The sequence below is a fragment of the Gallus gallus genome, chromosome 31 (genome assembly GCF_016699485.2).
Source record: "Gallus gallus isolate bGalGal1 chromosome 31, bGalGal1.mat.broiler.GRCg7b, whole genome shotgun sequence".
NCBI lineage: Eukaryota > Metazoa > Chordata > Aves > Galliformes > Phasianidae > Gallus > Gallus gallus.
In genome coordinates, this window is record NC_052562.1 from 1,762,064 (window position 1) to 1,780,907 (window position 18,844).

Here is an 18,844-nt window from a genome sequence, read left to right on the forward strand (position 1 = left end):
AGGTCCATCAGATCAGGAAATGATTCTGCGGTCTGAATTAGAAGGACAGGAACAAGGGATGGACCTTGACTTGCTCTCAGAATGTGAGCCAGCATTTCGCGGATTCATGGCCTGTAGATGACTTGTTTCTTTTCCTCTCCTCTCTTCTCCTCTCCTCTCCTCTCCTCTCCTCTCCTCTCCTCTCCTCTCCTCTCCTCTCCTCTCCTCTCCTCTCCTCTCCTCTCCTCTCCTCTCCTCTCCTCTCCTCTCCTCTCCTCTCCTCTCCTCTCCTCTCCTCTCCTCTCCTCTCCTCTCCTCTCCAACCCCTCACTCTTCTTCTCTCTCTCTTTTTTTTTTTTTTTTTTTTTTTCCTGTGTTACCATTTCACTTTTTTTTTTGTGGTTTGGAGACGGTTTGCACCAGTACATTGGCCATCCGTTCATCTGTCCTTCTCTGGCTGGATCTCCTGCTCCTGGGGCTGCATTTTCCCCAAGAATTTGGGGAATTTTTCACAAAAGTTTGGACAAATACATACAGAAATGATAATTCTACCAGAAATGATGACAAAAACGTTTGGAAATGGGAAATCTCCTCCCAGAGGTTGGTGAAAACCCTTCAGATCCAAGCATTATCCCCAAAAGAAGGAATGAAAACCTTCAGAGGTAGAGGAAGGGTAAAACTTTCAGAAATAGGAATTCTCCCTCACAAAGCAGAATGAAACACTTTGGAATCAGAATTCTCATCCAGGAATGTGGGATAAAACTCTCCAGAAATGGGAATCCTGCCCCAACACCACGGTGGGTCGGGTGCTGGTTTGGGATGTGGAGCTGGAGATGCGCACACGGGAGGGACATGTGTGTGCTGTGGGGACAGACGAGGTGCTGATGTGGGGCACATGGTGAGGACACACGTTCACAGTGAGGACACGAATAGTGCAGGCACAGGGAGCAGATGTGCACCGTCCCTCCGAGTGGGTTTGGAGGGAGGTGAATCTTTCTCTGCCTCCTGAGTCGCACCTCTCCCAGTCAGCTGGGGTGGATACCACGATGGAGTCAGCCAAGGCTCGGAGCAGGAATACACATCCATTTGTGGAGAGCTTCTCTTTGAAATCAAATGCCTCCAAAGCAATGCTTTGGAACAAAGAGCTGTCCACAAAGTGTTGCTGGTCACCTCATGCGTTCCTTACCAGTCTCAGAAAGCATGCTAAGGACACACACATGCACTACTGTGCACATATACTGGTGTACACACGTGGCATCGCACAGACACAAAGGAACGGAGTTAATCACGGAGTGCACATCTGTGTACAACTGTTGTGCACATGTGATGGTGCACACGCAGGTAACATATGAACACCTGCAGTGGTACCTGTATGCAGTGCTCACGTGATGGTGAGCACACATAACACAAGTGCACTGTGCATGCTGGAAGCACATGTGTGCATACAACACACACGTGTTTGTGCACACGTATGGAGGCATCAGTGGTGCCCCCCAACGGCCACCTCGGTGTAGATAACAGAGGGCTGAGTGGCGGCAGGGGAGCTGGGGGGCTGTGTGCTGGGGGTCACAGCTTGCAGCTCCAAGTAGGTCAGACCCTCGCTGTCACTGGAAGGCACCTGGGGACACAGTAGGAATGCAGAGTGCCACCATGGGGGTCCCAAATATGATCTGAGAGGGACACCCCACGGGTGATGTTTGGGGTTCCTACTACATGGCGTGAAAGAGCCCATGGGGTCTGAGGGGTGTTTAAGGATCAGAGGGGTCAGGGGGATCAGGGGGCTCAGATCTGGGTCCAGGGTGTTTCCTTGATGCAGATTTGGAGTTCCTCGTGGGCTGAGTTTGGGGGTGTGCTTAACATTAGGGCAAAGCATGAGAGGGTTGGGAGTCCCCTGGGGTCCCCATGGACAGAGTTTGGGGCTCTATGTGGGACTTGGAGCACTTCAAGGGTCAGACTGGGATTTGGTGCTCCCTGACCCAGTCACTTACCTGGAACTCCATGGCCTCAGGCTTTTTGGGGGGGGCACCTGTGTCAAAACACGGAGGGGAATGAGATTATGGGGGAGCCTGAGGGACGTTTGAGGGGATCTACTGAGAAATAAGGACATTTAACCCCTTCCCCACCGGGGCTCTCATCTCTCTGTGTCCGATGTCTGCGGGCAGAGAGGAGGAAGAAGATGATAAGGACGAGGATGAAGACAAAGGCAGCAGTGCAGCCACCAATCACTACCACCACCAGGTTCCCATGAGAACTGCCTGCAGCACCTGTGGGGTCGGAATGTGTGGGTTATCACATCCCCAGCCACCACCTCCATGGGGACGGGAGGTGACACAGCCACTCATGGGTGGCACCAGGTGTACCCCAATGGGGTTGAGACCCACCTGGGGGTGCAGCTGTGGGTGTCACCTCCAGCATCACGCTGTCCCCAAGGGGTGAGGACATGGAGGCGTAGCGCCAGGGGCGGTAGGAGCACCTGTAGGTGCCACTGTCAGCTGGGGTCACCCCAAAGAGGGTGAAAGTGGCTGTGCCCCCACCACTGGAGTTCTGGCGCTGGATAGGGGCTGAGGTCCCATCCTTGTGCAGGAGGAAGGTGGCCCCATAGTCCTTGTTCCAGCAGCGGATGGTGACATTGGTCCCTGTTCCCACATGTTGCTCAGGGTGAAGGGAAATGCTGGATGGGGGGTATCTGACATCTGCATGAGGGAGGGGACAGCAGTAGGACACGGTCCTGTGGGGAGCAGCCAGAGCCATTTGCTGTCTCCAGTGTCCTCACCTGTCAGCACCAGCTCCACGGGGTCACTCTTCACTGACACCTCGGCTGACTCAGACACCCGGTACTGACACTGATAACAACCTGCGTGTTCCTGCAGTGTGCTAACAAAGGAGAACTCGGCCGCGTCCTGCTCCTTCTTCTTCCTCTTGGCGTATGACAAACGTCCTTCCCGATATAGCCTGACCCAGGCAGCCAGCCGGGGCAGGTGGCAGCGCAGGGTGACAGTGTCCCCCAGGGACACCCCCTGGCTGGGGTGCAGTGACAGGGAGGGTCGGGGCACTAGGACAGGGGACAGCAGTCAGCCTTGTCCCTGAACACCATCCTCAGCCCCTCTGCTCTCCCCCTCCACTCGCACCCCTCCCTCTGTCCCCATTCTCCCCCTGTCCCCATACTCACCTTGCTGTGCCCTGCTTGCTGCCACCAGCCACCAACCTGCAAGGGACACGGTTCAGGTCCCACACTGGGCCACCAACCCCCGTGGCACCACGTCCCCATGGTCACTCACCGAGAATGAGGTTCACCGCCATTGGTGCCATGAGGCAGGAGCAGCTTGTGGACAGTGAGACTGCAGAGGGGAAAGGAAGTGGCCAGAGCCCTGCTGTCAGTTCCCCTTTCTTTTTCAGGATGATATGATGTCATCTCCTGATGTGGTCATATTAGTACATAGGGGTGGTTGCACTGTGGGGCCCCTCTGGGGAGGGACAAGTGGAGAGATGCACTCTGCACACTGCGCCTGTTGAGGTGCCCCACACGCTCTCATCCCTGGGCAGTCATGGATCATGGCTGCTGCAGGAGAAGCTTCAAAGAGGACTTTGGGGAAAATGAGGAAAAGAGTGGAAAAGAAAGGAGAGAAATTGGAGAGAAGCAGAGAAGAAACGTAAGAGAGAGAGATGCAGGGAGGAAAGCAATCCTGGTCCATTTTGAGGAGTTGCAGTGCTGGTGCAGAAGGGGGGATGAGAGCGCTCACGCAATGATTGAAGTCACCACCTGGCAGAAAGGAGACATCAAGAAATGCAGCTTCTCTGGTGTCACAGAGTTATGTAGATAAAGCTGTGCCCGTGACAGGTCCGGAAATGTCTGGAGGTAACCTCTCAGCTCTACCCCAGGAAGGCTCCATGCTGGGACAGGCCCGAGCAGGGCCAAGCCATGGCTGCCTGGGAAATGCCAGTGCTGGGCTGCTCCCCTGTTCCTGAGGAGCTGAAAAGGGGCACTGTGTGCCCTTCCCCACCGGGAATGCCTTAGGCTCAGAACCGCACAGTGTGTGCTGTGTTGGGAGCAGCGCTGCTGACAGCCCAGAAGGAGAGGCTGTCATTCAACGCACTGCTGATGGAAGGCTGAAATCCTGGCAGGGGCCATTGGCAGCCCTGCAGAGCCAATTCACTTCTGAACGGAATAGCAGTCAGCGAGAGTATGTGGTGCTGCCAGACCCATCAGATCAGGAAATGATTCTGCTGTCTGAATGAGAAGGACAGGAACAAGGGATGGACCTTGCCTTGCTCTCAGAATGTGGGACAGCATTTTTGAGTCTGATTGAATCTACTGACACACAGAGGCAGTGTGCAGAACCCATATACCCCATGAAGGAGTCTGCCTTCTCCTTGTCTGTTGTTTCCAGCCTGCCTGCATTGCTCACTGATGGGTTTGCCCTCCTGGGCTTTCCTTTTCAGGTTGACAGCCCTGTCGAAGCCTTCCTTGTTCTTCTTTGCACCCCTCACCACGTCCAGTTCCAGCTGGGCCTTGGCCTTCCTGCCCCCAGCCCCACACAGACCAGCACCCACACCACCCTCCTGCCACGCTCCCTGGCCCTGCTGGCACTGCCTGTGCATCTGCTTCTTGCTCTCCACTTTGACCAGCAGGTCCCGCTTCAGGCATGCTGCTCTCTTGCCTTCCTTTCCAGACTGCCTGCACTGGGGATGGAGAGCTCTTGTGCCCTGAGCAAAGCGGCCTTACACATCTGGCAGCTCTGCTCCTCTCCCTGTCCTTGAGGACAGATTCCCAGCTGTGTGGGCTGCTTCCCATCACTCTGTTACTCATCTGCCCATCCATCCACCCAAAAAAACTCTGTTCAGTCCCCACATCCACCATCCAGCCCCATAAATGTCACCCATCCCCAAAAATCTCCATCCCCTCTGAAACCTCCATCCAGCCCCTAAATCTCCATGCCACTCTGATCTCTACAGGCAGACACAATCTCTGCATCCAGGCCCACAAGGCTGCATTCAGACTCAAAGCCTCCAACCAACCCAACATTTCTATCCAGCCCCAAACCTCCATCGAGACTGCAGATCTTTCATGCAGCTCCCAGATCTCCCTGTGGCCCGAAAAAGTCTCCATCCAGCCCCACAAAATCCTCCATCTGGACTCCATAATCTCCATCGAGCTCACAAACTCTCCAGCATTTCCTCTTTCATCACCAAAAGGGGGAAGTCAGCTCTCCTGCCCTTTCTCTCACTGCTGCTCCCACACACAGCCCTCCCACGCACAGATTTTCTCTTCTCCCCCAGTTTATGGCTAATCCCTATGCCATGGAGCTATTTAGATCAATCTAGATCAATCTATGCCCAATAGGCCCGTGGGCCCAGTGGCTCGCAAAAAAATGAGAAGGGAAAAGGGAAAGGAGTAGGGGAACAGGACTCAGAGAGGGAATGAGAATGGAACAGCGGCAATGATCTAAGGAGGAAAGCTTACTTTACTGACTGTGATATCAGAATGCAAGATAACACAATATAATACAATCTAATTGAAATTGAGGGTAATAAATCAAATAAAACAAGAGAGAGAAAGATTCCAACACCGAAAGGCCTACTTGAATGAAGGCGCATGGCTTGGAAGCACACCGAGCCCTCTGCATGGCTACCAGAGAGAGAGAGAGAGCCGACAGAGCCCGATCCCGTGACTTCTGTGCCGTATCTTTCTTCTCTGACCGTGAGGTCGTCTGGGATATGCAGTTCTTCTTCTCTTTTGAGAAGCAGGTATTTGGAAGGTTGTCAATCCACAGAACTGGAGTATTAACGCTTTAATTGCCCGTGCTGTCCATGCTGTTATGATGTGGAATACCAACAGCAAAATTACAAAACGATGACATGCTCCACTCCATCCTTTCTGCTTTTAGCATCACTTTGGGGGTGGTGAGCAACTGCTATGTGCAACATTTCTTTATAACTCTCTACACATAAATAAACACATGTAGACATATACTATAAGCATTACTGTTTTTTCTCTCTTCCTGTTTTCTCTTAGCACATAGATTTTATCTTGACCCACAAGTTGTGGCATTTTATTCTGAGTCTCTTCGGAATCCCACTGGGAGGGGTCACTGAGAATAAAAGCTGTGTGGTGCTGAGCTGCTGCCGGGCGACAGCACCGCAGTCCTTGTGGTGCCCAACGTGGGGCCTGAAGGGTGCAGATCCCCACAGCTGTGAGCAGAGCGTGTTCCAACACAACTGCTCTCAGCAGTACAGCAGCCTCAGAGCTGCTGCTCACAGCGCTGAGCTGTTCCTTCCCTCTGGGCCATTACAGCTCTCAGGGCTCTTTCTTTCCCTGCGCTGGCACTGCTTCTCCTCTCCGAAGGCTGTCCTGCAATTCTGCATGCTTCTACCCTCTTGTCCAGTGATTTTTTTTTTCCTGGATATTTCAGCAGTGTTTTTGTTCCATACTGCTTCCCCAGCAGCTCAGCACTGCATTGCCTGATGTGCCCACTGAACCCACAGGTGAATTTCCACCTCAAGGGGAGCAACCAATAGCACCTACCAACTTGTGCTAAAGGGAAAGGCTGCAGCATGTGTGTATCTATACCACAAACTGGAAATTAGAAGAAGCAAAGCCCAGATCAGAAGCCCAGCGGGTGCTATTTCCTGGCACCGGATGCAGATACCGGCAGGTCTGTCACAAAGCAAGAAGTGGCTCTGGGGTTTGTCATTTTGGGGACAGTCTTGTGAACTTGTGATCTATGGACGGGGAAAATAGCAGCGTGGACTTCAGGCATTCTGCAAGTGGTTTTTCTCCTGCTGAGAGGCATGATGGTGAGAGTTGGTTTGGGTGTTGGGTGCTCACTGCTAACTTGGTTTGGGGGTTTCTTGATTCATTGTTTTCCCCAAGAAACACCAGGAATGTTGGCTGAGTTATGGGCTGATCCTGGTTTGTAGTGGGGACAGGAGGAAGGAAGGGATGGGGAAGAAGGAAGCCTGCAAGTGTCCGGAGGTGGGATGGATGTACATCAAAAATCAGCCCTCATCAGGAAACCCGATGTGAGGAACTGGAAGTTGAATCTGAAATGGTGATAATGCAGCCTGGGTCCTGGTGGGATGAGCTCCACACAGACCCACTTGCTGCCAAGCGCCATCTGCTCTACCCTGGGATCATTTCATAAGGTATGGGGTCTGTGAAGCTCCCACGCCATGCTCTTGAGGACCTGCAGAGCCTCCACCACCTCCACAACAGCACATGCAGGGGGTGTCCTTCTCCCCCTGCCCATCCACCCTCCAGCAGGAGCCCAGCCCATGGGTGCCTGCTGCCATCACCTCCTTCCACCAGCTCCTTCCCCACGGGGAACCACTGCAGCAACTGGTTAGGATCCACAGACCCCCAGAACTGGGGGAAACACAGCAGCCATCAACTTCTGAATCAACGTTGCGCGGGAACCACGATAGAAGATCTGTTTTTAAACAAATGGGGACTCTTCCAGCTCCCACCATCTGCCCACGCTGGCACCAGGTCTTCCTGAAAGCCACTGCTCTGGGGCTGCTGCTGCTACTGCTGACTGCGCTCGCCGTGCAGGGTGAGTGACAAGCTTGTAACCACATCCACCGCATAGAAACCACAGCTTCTCAGAGCAGAAATCTGGTCCTTTTCCCCCAGAGTGCTATCTGGGCTTTGTGTCGGGCTGGGGAGGACCGCCAGTGCTTCACCCAACGTGGGCAGAAGATGCAAGCAATATTTCTATGCTTTCAGCTGGCTTCACTAATTGAGGGCAACCACAACCAGAATAGATTGGCACAAAAGCTGGAGGGTCCAACCCCATCTCTGCTTGCTTCCCATGGCTTTGTCCCCACACAAGCACATCTCACCCCACTTTCTGCCTTAGAGTTTCTTGGAAAGCAACACCACATCCAAGCACTCCCCAGCACAGCGCTGAGATGCGGGGGAGGAATGGGGTGGAGCCGTGTGTGACCTCTTCCCTTCTGCAGTATCTTTACCGATCCACCAGGGGCAGCAACCTGGAAGGACCACGGAGGAGCAGCTGCTGAGGGAAGCTGTAGGGAAGGAGCCTGGGATGGGGGATAGCACTGGAGGTTGTGGGGACGTATGGGTGGGGGGGGGGGGATCTTGGGGAGCACATTTTTGGGAGCACTCGACAGATGTGCGGGGTGGGGAACAGAGAGGCAGTCTCCCTGGGGGTTCCCACAGGGCTGCGGGGTCACTTGTGTGACGGTGTCACACAAGTGCCGTCCCATTGTAGGCCACATGGTGCAAAAACTTGGGGATCACAATTTTCACACAGGGAGGTGACATAATGGAATCATGTCCCAAGGGGAACAGACAGTGGTTCTCCAGCCACTCCCTGTCCCCACTGCACTCTCACTGTCCCCACGCTGCTCCTGCCTCATGGCGCCAATGGCGGTGGCCCTCATCCTTGGTGAGTGACAATGCGGACGTGGTGCCACAGGGGTTGGTGGCGCAGTGTGGGACCAGGACCGTGTCCCTTGCAGGTTGGTGGCTGGTGACAACGAGCAGGGCACTGCAACGTGAGTATGGGGAGAATGGGGAGAGAGGGAGGGGCGTGTGGTCAGGGTGACAGCAGAGGGGCTGAGGATGGTGTTCAGGGACAAGGCTGACTGCTGTCCCCTGTCCTAGTGCCCCGACCCTCCCTGTCACTGCACTCCAGCCAGGGGGTGTCCCTGGGGGACACTGTCACCCTGCGCTGCCACCTACCTCAGCCAGCTGCCTGGGTTGAGCTCTACCAGGATGGACTTTTGAGATCCTACAAGGACATGGACAAGCATCAGGTCATGGCTGAGTTCTCCTTGGTTTGTGTAAAGCTGGAAGATGCAATGAAGTATTGGTGCCAGTACCGGGTTTTGGAGCCACCGGGAGTATCAGAGAAGAGTGTCCCCATCGAATTGGTGGTGACAGGTGAGGGTTATGGGGCAAGCAGATGGGCCTGGGCATTCTCCACAGGGCCATGTCCTATCTCTGTTATCTCCCTGCATTCAGATCATCGATATTCCCCACCTAACATTTCCATCAGCCACGAAGAAATTGTGGAAGTGGGGACCAATGTCACCATCCAGTGCTGCAATCAGGGCTATGGGGGCATCATCTTCTTGCACAAGGACGGGCACTCAGCCCCTCTCCAGCACAGGGACCCCCGTGGCGGGGGCACAGCCACCTTCACCCTCTTTGGGGTGACCCCAGCTGACAGTGGCACCTACAGGTGCTCCTATCACCCCAAGGCCTCCTCTTTGTGTCCTCACCCCTTGGGGACAGCGTAACGCTGGAGGTGACACCCACACCAGCACCTCCAGGTAGGTACCCACACCCCATTTGCTTGTCCCCAGTGCCGCCCATGGGTGGCAGTGTCATCACATCCCTTCCCCATGGAGGTGATGCTGGGGATGAACACACCCAAGTACCTGTACCCCACAGGTGCTGAGTTGGTGTCCCGTGGGAACCTGGTGGTGGCAGTGGTGAGGGGCTGCGCTGCTGTCCTCATCTTTGGCCTCGGCGTCTTCTTTGTCATCGATGCCCGCAGCCTCTGGATACGGAGAGATGAGAGTCTGGGTGGGGAAGGGATTTAATGGCATTGATCTCCTGTACATCTCCTACACATCTCCCCAGTTTTCCCCTTCCACTCCTTCCTTTCCTCTGTAGAATCCACCAGGTGTACCATTGGATCCACTGTAGGTTGCCTATCCATTCCCTCCCTGCCCCCATCTTGCCTTTGAGAATGCTAACCCCTCTATGAAGCGCCTGCTGGCTACACTCCCAGAAGATGCTGGGGTTGGAGAAATGTTGGATCTTGCTAGTAGGGCAGAGCAACAGCGTAGTGGGCAAGTTATGGCAAATGCCATGGCACAAGCCATCCAACCCACTGCGAGGCTGCTTGCAGCAGCTGTGACGAGAATAAGTGGGAAGGATGGAGGGCAGAAACCGGGGATATGTTTCCGCTGAGGGCAGAAAGGACATTTTCACTGTGCCGGTCGCACCAAGGTCTGGTGTGAGCAGTGGCATGGCAAGATCAGCGTGTAAATTTGGTATCAGATGCCTTATACGTGGTAGGAGTAGTGCTACATATAGTGCAAGCTTTGATTAAGCTCCCCCAGGACCCAAGACTAGCTCAACTCTTCTTGCAGGTTAAGCGGGCAAGAGATGATCGCTCTGTGCCTTGTAGCATCCTGCATATCAGGAGTCACCTAGGGACCCAGGGTCTAGGAGAGGGCAACGCTTGTGCTGATGCACTTGTCAGTCCACTACTACATGCCCCGCAGGATTCCTTTCAGGCTGCAAGAAGCAGCCATAACATGTTCCATCAGTCGGCTAAGGCACTGAGGCACCAGTTCGGCCTGACAGGTACAGAAGCAAAGGGCATTGTGCGGGCATGCTCTCAGGGTTCACAGCACGGGTCTAGCCTAGGTCTAGGAGTTAATCCAAAGGGTTTACAAGCCTATGAGATTTGGCAGATGGATGTCACTCATGTGCCAGAATTTGGGAGGTTAAAGAATGTACATGTATCCATTGATACCTTTTCTAGAATGCTGTGGGCTACGGCACAGGCTGGTGAAAAGGCAGCCCATGTGGTGAGGCATTTGACAGCTTGCTTTGCAGTCATGGGTGTGCCTCAGGAGATAAAAACGGATCATGGTCCGGTGTACACGGGAGGTTGGGTTCACAGGTTCTTGCAGATGTGGGGGGTAGTGCAGATGGTGTGCTGATAATCGAGCCTTGTTTACTGTAATGCTCGCAAAGAAATGGTTCAAGATGTGATTCATACTACCTGGCTTGTGCAAAAAGAAAAAGGGGAAACTGTAGGAGAGTGGCTCAGGGAGCAAGAATTTGTGAGCTCGAGTGCTATGTGCACAGCCCAGGCTATGAGACCTTGAAGCTGTCAAAGCAGGAAGAAGAACAAAGGCTTCAGTTAAGATAAGGGGGTAGCCAGCCTCAGAAGAGATCAAGACAGAGGAATGAAAAGAACTGTGAAAAAAGCTGTGTGATGATTAATGCTGTACAAATAGCTAGCGAGCAAGACGCGTGATTTCTGTGTGCTAACCAATTATCAGATGCCGTGTGTACCCTGTATTTCTATATAAGTATGGGCTGATTCTGGCAATAAAAACCCCTTTAGAAGTTTCCACCATTACTTCTGTGAAGATGCGTGGATTCATTCAGGCCGCCTTCCTCGAGTTCGCCATCCTGGGCTTTCCTTTTCAGGTTGACAGCCCTGTCGAAGCCTTCCTTGTTCTTCTTTGCACCCCTCACCACGTCCAGTTCCAGCTGGGCCTTGGCCTTCCTGCCCCCAGCCCCACACAGACTTCCTTTCCGGACTGCCTGCACAGGGGATGGAGAGCTCTTGTGCCCTGAGCAAAGCGGCCTTACACATCTGGCAGCTCTGCTCCTCTCCCTGTCCTTGAGGACAGATTCCCAGCTGTGTGGGCTGCTTTCCATCACTCTGTTGCTCATCCATCCATCCATCCGTCCAGCCATCCATCCATCCATCCATCCATCCATCCATCCTCCTGCTGGATCTCCTGCTGCTGGGGCTGCACCTCCTGATCCAGTACGGACATAATAAATTCAAGCCACCTTCTGCCTGTCAGTCTCTCCATCTTCCCACCTGTTGGCCCTTCTATCCACCCACACACCTGAACTATGTTTCCTAGTATCTATCTGTCCTTCCAAAACCAATACCTCCACTCACCCCCAAAATCTCCAACCAGACCCTAAAATCCTGCAATCGACCCCCAGAATCTCTGTACTGACCCCAAAACTTCCATTCATCCCAATGATCTCCACCCATTCCCAAAACCTCCATCTCACACCAAACTCCGCATCTAGCTCCACAATCTCCATCCAGCCACCCCTAATCCTTCAAGCAGTCCCAACATCCACACCCCAAACCACCCTCCACACACAGCCCTCCAAAAGTTCAATGAACCCCAGGACCTTCAGCCATAAAAATCATTATCCAACTCAAAAAAGCTCCATTTAGTCCACACATCCACCATCCAGCCCCATCAATGTCACCCATCCCCCAGAATCTCTATATACTCTGTAACCTGTATCCAACCCCTAAATCTCGATGCAACTCTGATCTCTACAGGCAGACCCAGTCTCTACATGCAGGCCCCCAGACTCCATTCAACCACCAAATCCATCATTCAAACCCCTAAACCCCATCTACACCAAAACCACCATCCACCCCACAAAGCCTCAAACCAACCCCACATTTCTATCCATCCCTGAACCTCCATTAGACTGCAGATCCTTCATGCAGCTGCCAGATCTCCCTGTGGCCCCACAGGTCTCCTTCCAGCTCCCCACAATCCTCTGTCTGGCCTCCATAATCTCCATCGAGCTCACAAACTCTCCAGCATTTCCCCTTCTCCCCCACTTTCTGGAAAACCCCACAACCCCTCTGTCCTGTTCCCAACCATCACCCAAAGGCATTTTCCCTCCACACCACAAATCCTGCCCCAAAACCACTGTGGGATGGGGGCTGGTTTCGCTTCTGGAGATGGAGATGCGCCGTGGGGAGCACACGGAAAGGACACGTGGGTGCTGTGGGGACAGATGTGGTGCAGGCACAGGGCACGTGTTGATGACATGCATGTGCTGTGGAGGCACACCTGTAGTGCAGACCCCGGGGGCACATGCTAAGGACACACATGAGCAGCAGTGTGTACAGCTGGTGGTGCACACATACGGCATCGCACAGACACACACAGAAGCACAGAGTTCAGCGTGTCCCACACGTGTGTTTGTACACCTGTTGTGCACATGGGATGGTGCACACCCGTTTAATACACATCCACGTGTTCACACGCACAGGTACATGGCTGTAATTCACACGTGATGGTGAGCACACCGAGCACACCAGCACTGTGCACCCTTGAAGTCCATGTGTGCACACAACACACCCGTGTTTGCGTACACGTCTGGGGGCATCAGCGGGGTCCCCGCGTGCCCACCTCGGCGTAGATAATGGGGGGTTCAGGGGTGGTAGAAGAGCCACGGGGGTGGGTGCTGGGGGTCACAGCTTGCAGCTGGGCGTAGGTCAGACCCTCGCTGTCACCGGGGGACACCTGGGGACACAGGGACAGCAGTGTGACCATGGGATCCCAACATGCCTGAGGGGATGATGGCACTGTACAATGGGTGGGGGGCTGTCCAGGAGAAGGGGGTTGGGATTATGGGGTGGTGTAGATTTTGGGAAGCTGTGGCTGTGACACTGGGGTTCCCTGTGAGTGGTGTTTGGGGGTCGCATTCTCGTTTGAGGGTGCCAATTGAGTCTGGGGATGTTTAAGGCTTGGAGCATGCGAGGGGGCTTCAGTTTGGGGTGTGGGGCATCCCCATGGTGGAGATTTGGAGGCCCCCAGGGATGGCATTGCTGTTATGCACAACATCATTGGAATCCATAAAAGGGTTCACTATGGGCAGGGTTTGGGGTTCCCTGTTGAGCTCTGGGTGAGGGGCAATGGGGCATGTTGGGGTTAGGGTCTCCTGACCCAGACACTGACCTGGAACTGCACAGCCTCCGGGCTTCTGGAGGTGGCACCTGAGTCAGAGGGACAGGAAAATGTTGGGATTATGGAGGGCGCAAACAACACCAGTGGGGATCTATAGGCGATCTATGGGGGATCAAAGCCATTTAATCCCTTGCCCACCAGGCCTCAAATCACTCTGCATTTGTCTTCTCTGGGCAACAAGGAGCAAAGAGACAGTGAGGACGATGATGATGACAATGGCAGCAGCACAGGCCCCCGCCACTGCTGCCACCAGGTTCCTGCTGGGACTCCCATTGACACCTGTGGGGTCAAAGTGCATTAGGTGTCCCCATACATAGCCCTCACCACAGTGGATGAGGGATGCAGTGACGCTGTCAGTCATGGGTGAGAAGGGGAGCGCCAAATGGGGGCTCAGACCTACGTGGTGGTGCAGGTCTGGGAATCACTTCCAGGATCACATTATCCCCAAGGGGTGAGAACAGAAGGCAGCAGCCCCCGATGCGGTAGGAGCACCTATAGGTACCACTGTCAGCTGGGGTCACCCGAAAGAGGGTGAAGGTGGCAGTGCCCCCATCATCGGGTTCCTGGTGCTGGATAGGGGCTGAGTGCCCAGCCTTGTGCAGGAGGAAGGCGGCCCCATACTTCTTGTTCCAGCACTGGATGGTGATGTTGCTCCCCATCTCCACATGCTCTCTGGGGCTCAGGGAAATGCCAGGTGGGGGATACCTGTGATCTGAGCTCAGAGAGGTAACAGAGATGGAACACAGCCCTGTGGGATCAGCCCAGGGCCATCTGCTTTCCTCAAGTGTCCTCACCTGTCACCAACAGCTTCACGGGGTCACTCTTCTGCGATGTCCCTGCAGGCTCCAACCCCTGGTACTGGCACTGATATCTCACTGCATCTTCCTGCTTAATTCCAGTCAAGGAGAACTCAGCCACGTCCTGCTCCTGGTCCATTTCTTTTTTGGATCTCCACTTTCCCTCCCAGTACAGCTCAACCCAGGCAGCCGGCCGGGGCAGGTGGCACCGCAGGGTGACAGTGTCCCCCAGGGACACCCCCTGGCTGGAGTGCAGTGACAGGGAGGGTCGGGGCACTAGGACAGGGGACAGCAGTCAGCCTTGTCCCTGCACACCCTCCTCAGCCCCTCTGCTGGCCCCCTGACCATGCTCCCCTCCCTCCGTCCCAGTTCTCCCCCTGTCCCCATACTCACATTGCTGTGCCCTGCTCGCTGCCACCAGCCACCAACCTGCAAGGGACACAGTCCTGGTCCCACACTGGGCCACCAACCCCCGTGGCACCACGTCCCCATTGTCACTCACCGAGGATGAGGGCCACCTCCATTGGTGCCATGAGGCAGGAGCAGCATGGGGACAGTGAGACAGCTGCAGAGAAAGGAAGTGGCCAAGAGCAGCTTTCCGTTTCCAGGGAGAAGAAGTGACATGATGTCACCTCCTCAGTGTTGCAATTGCGGTCCCCAAGGGGTAGTGTGTTTGGGGATTGGCCATGGACTGCCATGCATAGAGGTGCGACTACAGTCCCTGTTGGGGTGCCCTACACAGACTGTCAAATTTTAGCTGCCTGCAAAGCGTTGCCAGAGCGTGGCAGTGAATGGTGTTCTCCAAGGGGTCATGGTTTAGTAATGTTATTACTGGTATTCCACATTATAACATCATGGACAGCATGGGTAATTAAAGGGTTAATACTTCAGTTCTGTGGATTGACAACCTTCCAGATACCTGCTTCTCAGAAGAGAAGAAGAACTGCATATCCCTGAGGACCTCACGGTCAGAGAAGGAAGATACGGCACAGAAGTCACGGGATCGGGCTCTTACCGCTCTCCCTCTCTCTGGTAGCCACGCAGAGGGCTGGGTGTGCTTCCAAGCCGTGCGCCTTCATTCAAGTAGGCCTTTCATTTTCAGAAACCTTATCTCACTTATTTCATTTGATTTATTACTCTCAATTACAATTAGATTGTACTATATTGTGTTATCTTGCATTCCGATATCACAGTCAGTAAAATAAGTTTTCCTCCTTTGACCGTTGACTCTGCTCCATTCTCTTTCCCTCTCTGAGCCCAGGTCCTGTTCCTCTACCCCTTTCCCTTCTCCATTCCAATTTTTTGGGAACCAAGGGGCCCACTGGCCTACAGCCCCCCAGTCACGGGCATAGATTGATCTGGATCGACCTAGATAGCTCCATGATATAGGGGTTTGCCATAAACTGGGGAAGAAGAGGAAGTTTGTGTGTGGGAGGACTGTGTGTGGGAGCAGCAGTGAGGGGAAGGGCAGGAGAGCTGACTTCCCCCTTTTGGTGGTGGAAGGGGAAATACTGGAGAGTTTGTGAGCTCAGTGGATATTATGGAGTCCAGATGGAGGATTCTGTGGGGTTGGATGTAAAACTTTTGGGGCCACAGGGAGATCTGGCAGCTGCATGAAAGATCTGCAGTCTTCTCGATGGAGGTTTTGGGCTGGATAGAAATGTGGGGTTGGTTGGACGCATTGGATCTTAGAGGAGGATTTTGGGGTGGATGGAGGTTTTGGTGTAGATGGGGTATTACGGTATGAATGATGGATTTTGTGGCTGAACTGAGTCCTGTGGGCCTGGATGTAGAGATTGTGTCTGGCTGTACAGAGGTTGGTGTCGATTTAGGGGCAGGTTGGAGGTTTCAGAGGGGATGGAGATTTTGGGGGATGAGTGAGATTTATGTGGCTGGATGGTGGATGTGGGGACTGAATGGAGTTTTTTTGGGTGGATGGATGGATGGATGGATGGATGGATGGATGGATGGATGGATGGATGGATGGGCAGATGAGTAACAGTGATGGGAAGCAGCCCACACAGCTGGGAATCTGTCCTCAAGGACAGGGAGAGGAGCAGAGCTGTCAGATGTGTAAGGCCGCTTTGCTCAGGGCACAAGAGCTCTCCATCCCCAGTGCAGGCAGTCCAGAAAGGAAGGCAAGAGAGCAGCATGGCTGAAGCGGGACCTGCTGGTCAAAGTGGAGAGCAAGAAGCAGATGCACAGGCAGTGTCAGCAGGGCCAGGGAGCCTGGCAGGAGGGTGGTGCTGGTGCTGGTCTGTGTGGGGCTGGGGGCAGGAAGGCCAAGGCCCAGCTGGAACTGGGCGTGGTGAGGGGTGCAAAGAAGAACGAGGAAGGTTTCGACAGGGCTGTCAACCTGAAAAGGAAATCTCAGGAGGGCGAACCCATCAGTGAGCAATGCAGGCAGGCTGGAAACAACAGACAAGAAGGCAGACACCTTCATGGGGTATATGGGTTCCGCACACAGCCTCTGTGTGTCAGTAGATTCAATCAGACTGCTGTCCCACATTCTGAGGGCAAGGCAAGGTCCATCCCTTGTTCCTGTCCTTCTCATTCAGACCGCAGGATGATTTCCTGATCTGATGGGTCTGGCAGCACCACACACCCTCGCTGAGTGCTATTCCGTTCAGTAGTGAATTGGCTCTGCAGGGCTGCCAATGGCCCCTGCCAGGATTTCAGCCTTCCATCAGCAGTGTGTTGAATGACAGCCTCTCCTTCTGGGCTGTCAGCAGCGCTGCTCCCAACACAGCACACACTGTGCGGTTCTGAGCCCAAGGCATTCCCGGTGGGGAAGGGCACACAGTGCCCCTTTTCAGCTCCTCAGGAACAGGGGAGCAGCCCAGCACTGGCATTTCCCAGGCAGCCATGGCTTGGCCCTACTTGGACCTGTCACAGCATGGACCCTTCCTGGGGGAGAGCTGTGTCATGGTTTTGCAACTTTGCTATTGGTATTCCACATCATAACATCATGGACAAAAGAGAAGAACTACATATCCCAGAGGACTTCACGGTCACAGAAGGAAGACACATCACGGAAGATACGTCATCTGGTTTCGCGCGGTCTTCTTCACTTTTGCTTGCTGCCGGGAGAGGAGTGGGTGTGCTTTCCAAGCCGGGCGCCTTCATCAAGTAAAGCTTTCAGTTTTGGAAACTCTCTCACTCTCTATCTCTCTCTCTCTCTCTCTCTCTATTGCTCTTTCGCTCCCTCTCATGTCATTTGATTTATTACCCTTACTCCCAATTAGATTGTATTATATTGTGTCATCTTGCATTCCAACATCGTAGTTAGTAAAATAAGTTCTCCTTCTTAGATCGTTGCCGCTGCTCCGTTTTTTTCTTGGGAAGCTGGGGGGGAGGGGGCCCGCAAGCCTACTGCCCCCCTGTCATGGGCACAGATCTATCTAGGTAACTCCGTGACAAATTTTTGGTGGAGAATGCGGGCAAGATTCATCTGAAGCTTTAACGTTAGTAAGAAAAAAGAATTTTGTTAGGCCAGACTGTGAGACTACAAAGCATTGCTAGTGCTGGTGTGACCTTCATAGATTAGATTATAGCCCGGGCAGTCCGCCAAACTCCAGACACTGTACCGAGTGGTTTCCTTTTGTTTTTGTTTTTTTCCTCCTTCTCTTCACCCCCCCCCTCCCTTTAGCAGTTACTGGCTATGAGGTTGCTCTTTATTGTCAGAGCACTGTATAAGGGATTGAAAGCTATCATGTTCCTTGCCAGTTACCGGTCTATAATTAACCTCTTCATGTCTTGCCGTGGAATTATGATTATATATAACCAAATAAGGGCACTGATAGAGGCGCCTGTCTGGTGGCTTTATGCAGTGTTGTATAATTTGAATTTTGAGACTTAACAGTCTCAGCAGACACCAGTAATAGTGTCAGTAGCCCCTGTAGAAGGCAAGAAATGGAAACGGGTGTCCTCGCGTCTAGAGCGAAAAGAAGACGAAGAAAAAGAAGAAGAAGAAGAAGAAGAAGAAGAAGAAGAGGTGGAGGAGGAGGTAGAGGAAGATCCTGGCGAAGGGACTTCCTCAGAACCAAGAAAGGCAAAAGCAAAAACTAAGAGGCACGAAGAGGACAGCGATGAAGAGGAGATCTCTATTACTGTTTGTCGACCTCTCAAGATGACTGAAATCCAAAGCTCAAGGAAGGAATTTGAACGACGTTCAAACAAATCTATTGTCACCTGGTTGCTTCGCTGTTGGGATAGTGGGGCCAGTAGCTTGTCTCTAGATGGTAACGAAGCCCGCGAACTAGGAGACATTGCCAGAGACAAATCCATTGACAGGGGAATTAGCAGATGCTTGGATGGAGCTGTAACCCTCTGGGACCGAATATTAATAGCTGTGAGGGAAAAGTATCCCTACAAAGAACTTCTGCAGCCTGCAATGAAAACGTGGGATACAATTGAGAAAGGTATCCAGTATTTGAGGGAAATAACCCTGGTGGAAATGTTATATGACTCTAATTTTGCTCTTAATGATCCACGCCAAAACCATGATCCGGAGAGAGTGAGGACAACACCTGAAATATGGCAAAAACTTACGA

The 18,844-nt window shown here is 53.3% G+C and overlaps 4 protein-coding genes across 7 annotated transcripts in view; 1 reads left to right on the forward strand and 3 right to left on the reverse strand.

Annotated features, from left to right (window-relative positions):
* Nucleotides 1-9,686, forward strand: part of CHIR-A2 (immunoglobulin-like receptor CHIR-A2) — a gene marked incomplete at its 3' end in the record, with an annotated part of 151,594 nt that extends 141,908 nt beyond the window's left edge. The window contains 1 exon segment of the mRNA NM_001146138.2: nucleotides 9,398-9,686. Within this exon segment, the coding sequence (NP_001139610.2) occupies nucleotides 9,398-9,549 (152 nt within the window).
* CHIR-AB1 (immunoglobulin-like receptor CHIR-AB1) overlaps nucleotides 1-18,844 on the reverse strand; it is a 173,847-nt gene that overhangs the window by 151,684 nt on the left and 3,319 nt on the right.
* LOC121107893 (leukocyte immunoglobulin-like receptor subfamily A member 2) lies at nucleotides 1,139-5,135 on the reverse strand. Its single transcript, XM_040654510.2, has 7 exons — nucleotides 3,258-5,135; nucleotides 3,149-3,184; nucleotides 2,753-3,031; nucleotides 2,361-2,672; nucleotides 2,103-2,243; nucleotides 1,968-2,005; nucleotides 1,139-1,597 (listed from the first exon to the last, which is right to left on the reverse strand). Exons 1-7 carry the CDS (start codon nucleotides 3,286-3,288, stop codon nucleotides 1,460-1,462), a joined length of 975 nt encoding a protein of 324 aa, XP_040510444.1. The 5' UTR covers nucleotides 3,289-5,135; the 3' UTR covers nucleotides 1,139-1,459.
* Nucleotides 12,704-18,844, reverse strand: part of CHIR-B6 (immunoglobulin-like receptor CHIR-B6) — a gene marked incomplete in the record, with an annotated part of 141,313 nt that continues 135,172 nt past the window's right edge. Inside the window, 6 exon segments of one of the 3 annotated variants that reach the window (XM_046904778.1) lie at nucleotides 12,704-13,050; nucleotides 13,486-13,523; nucleotides 13,633-13,773; nucleotides 13,895-14,206; nucleotides 14,289-14,567; nucleotides 14,685-14,720. In XM_046904778.1, coding sequence (XP_046760734.1) covers nucleotides 12,913-13,050; nucleotides 13,486-13,523; nucleotides 13,633-13,773; nucleotides 13,895-14,206; nucleotides 14,289-14,567; nucleotides 14,685-14,720 — 944 coding nt within the window. 3 annotated transcript variants of the gene reach the window in all.

Bases quoted from the DNA above. Each gene is read 5' to 3' on its own strand.
- LOC121107893 (XM_040654510.2), bottom strand. From the start codon at position 3,288: ATGGCACCAATGGCGGTGAACCTCATTCTCG. The intron at 3,185-3,257 runs GTGAGTGACCAT...TGTCCCTTGCAG, and splicing joins GGCGGTGAACCTCATTCTCG to GTTGGTGGCTGGTGGCAGCA. The intron at 2,006-2,102 runs GTGGGGAAGGGG...GTTTTGACACAG, and splicing joins ACAGAGAGATGAGAGCCCCG to GTGCCCCCCCCAAAAAGCCT.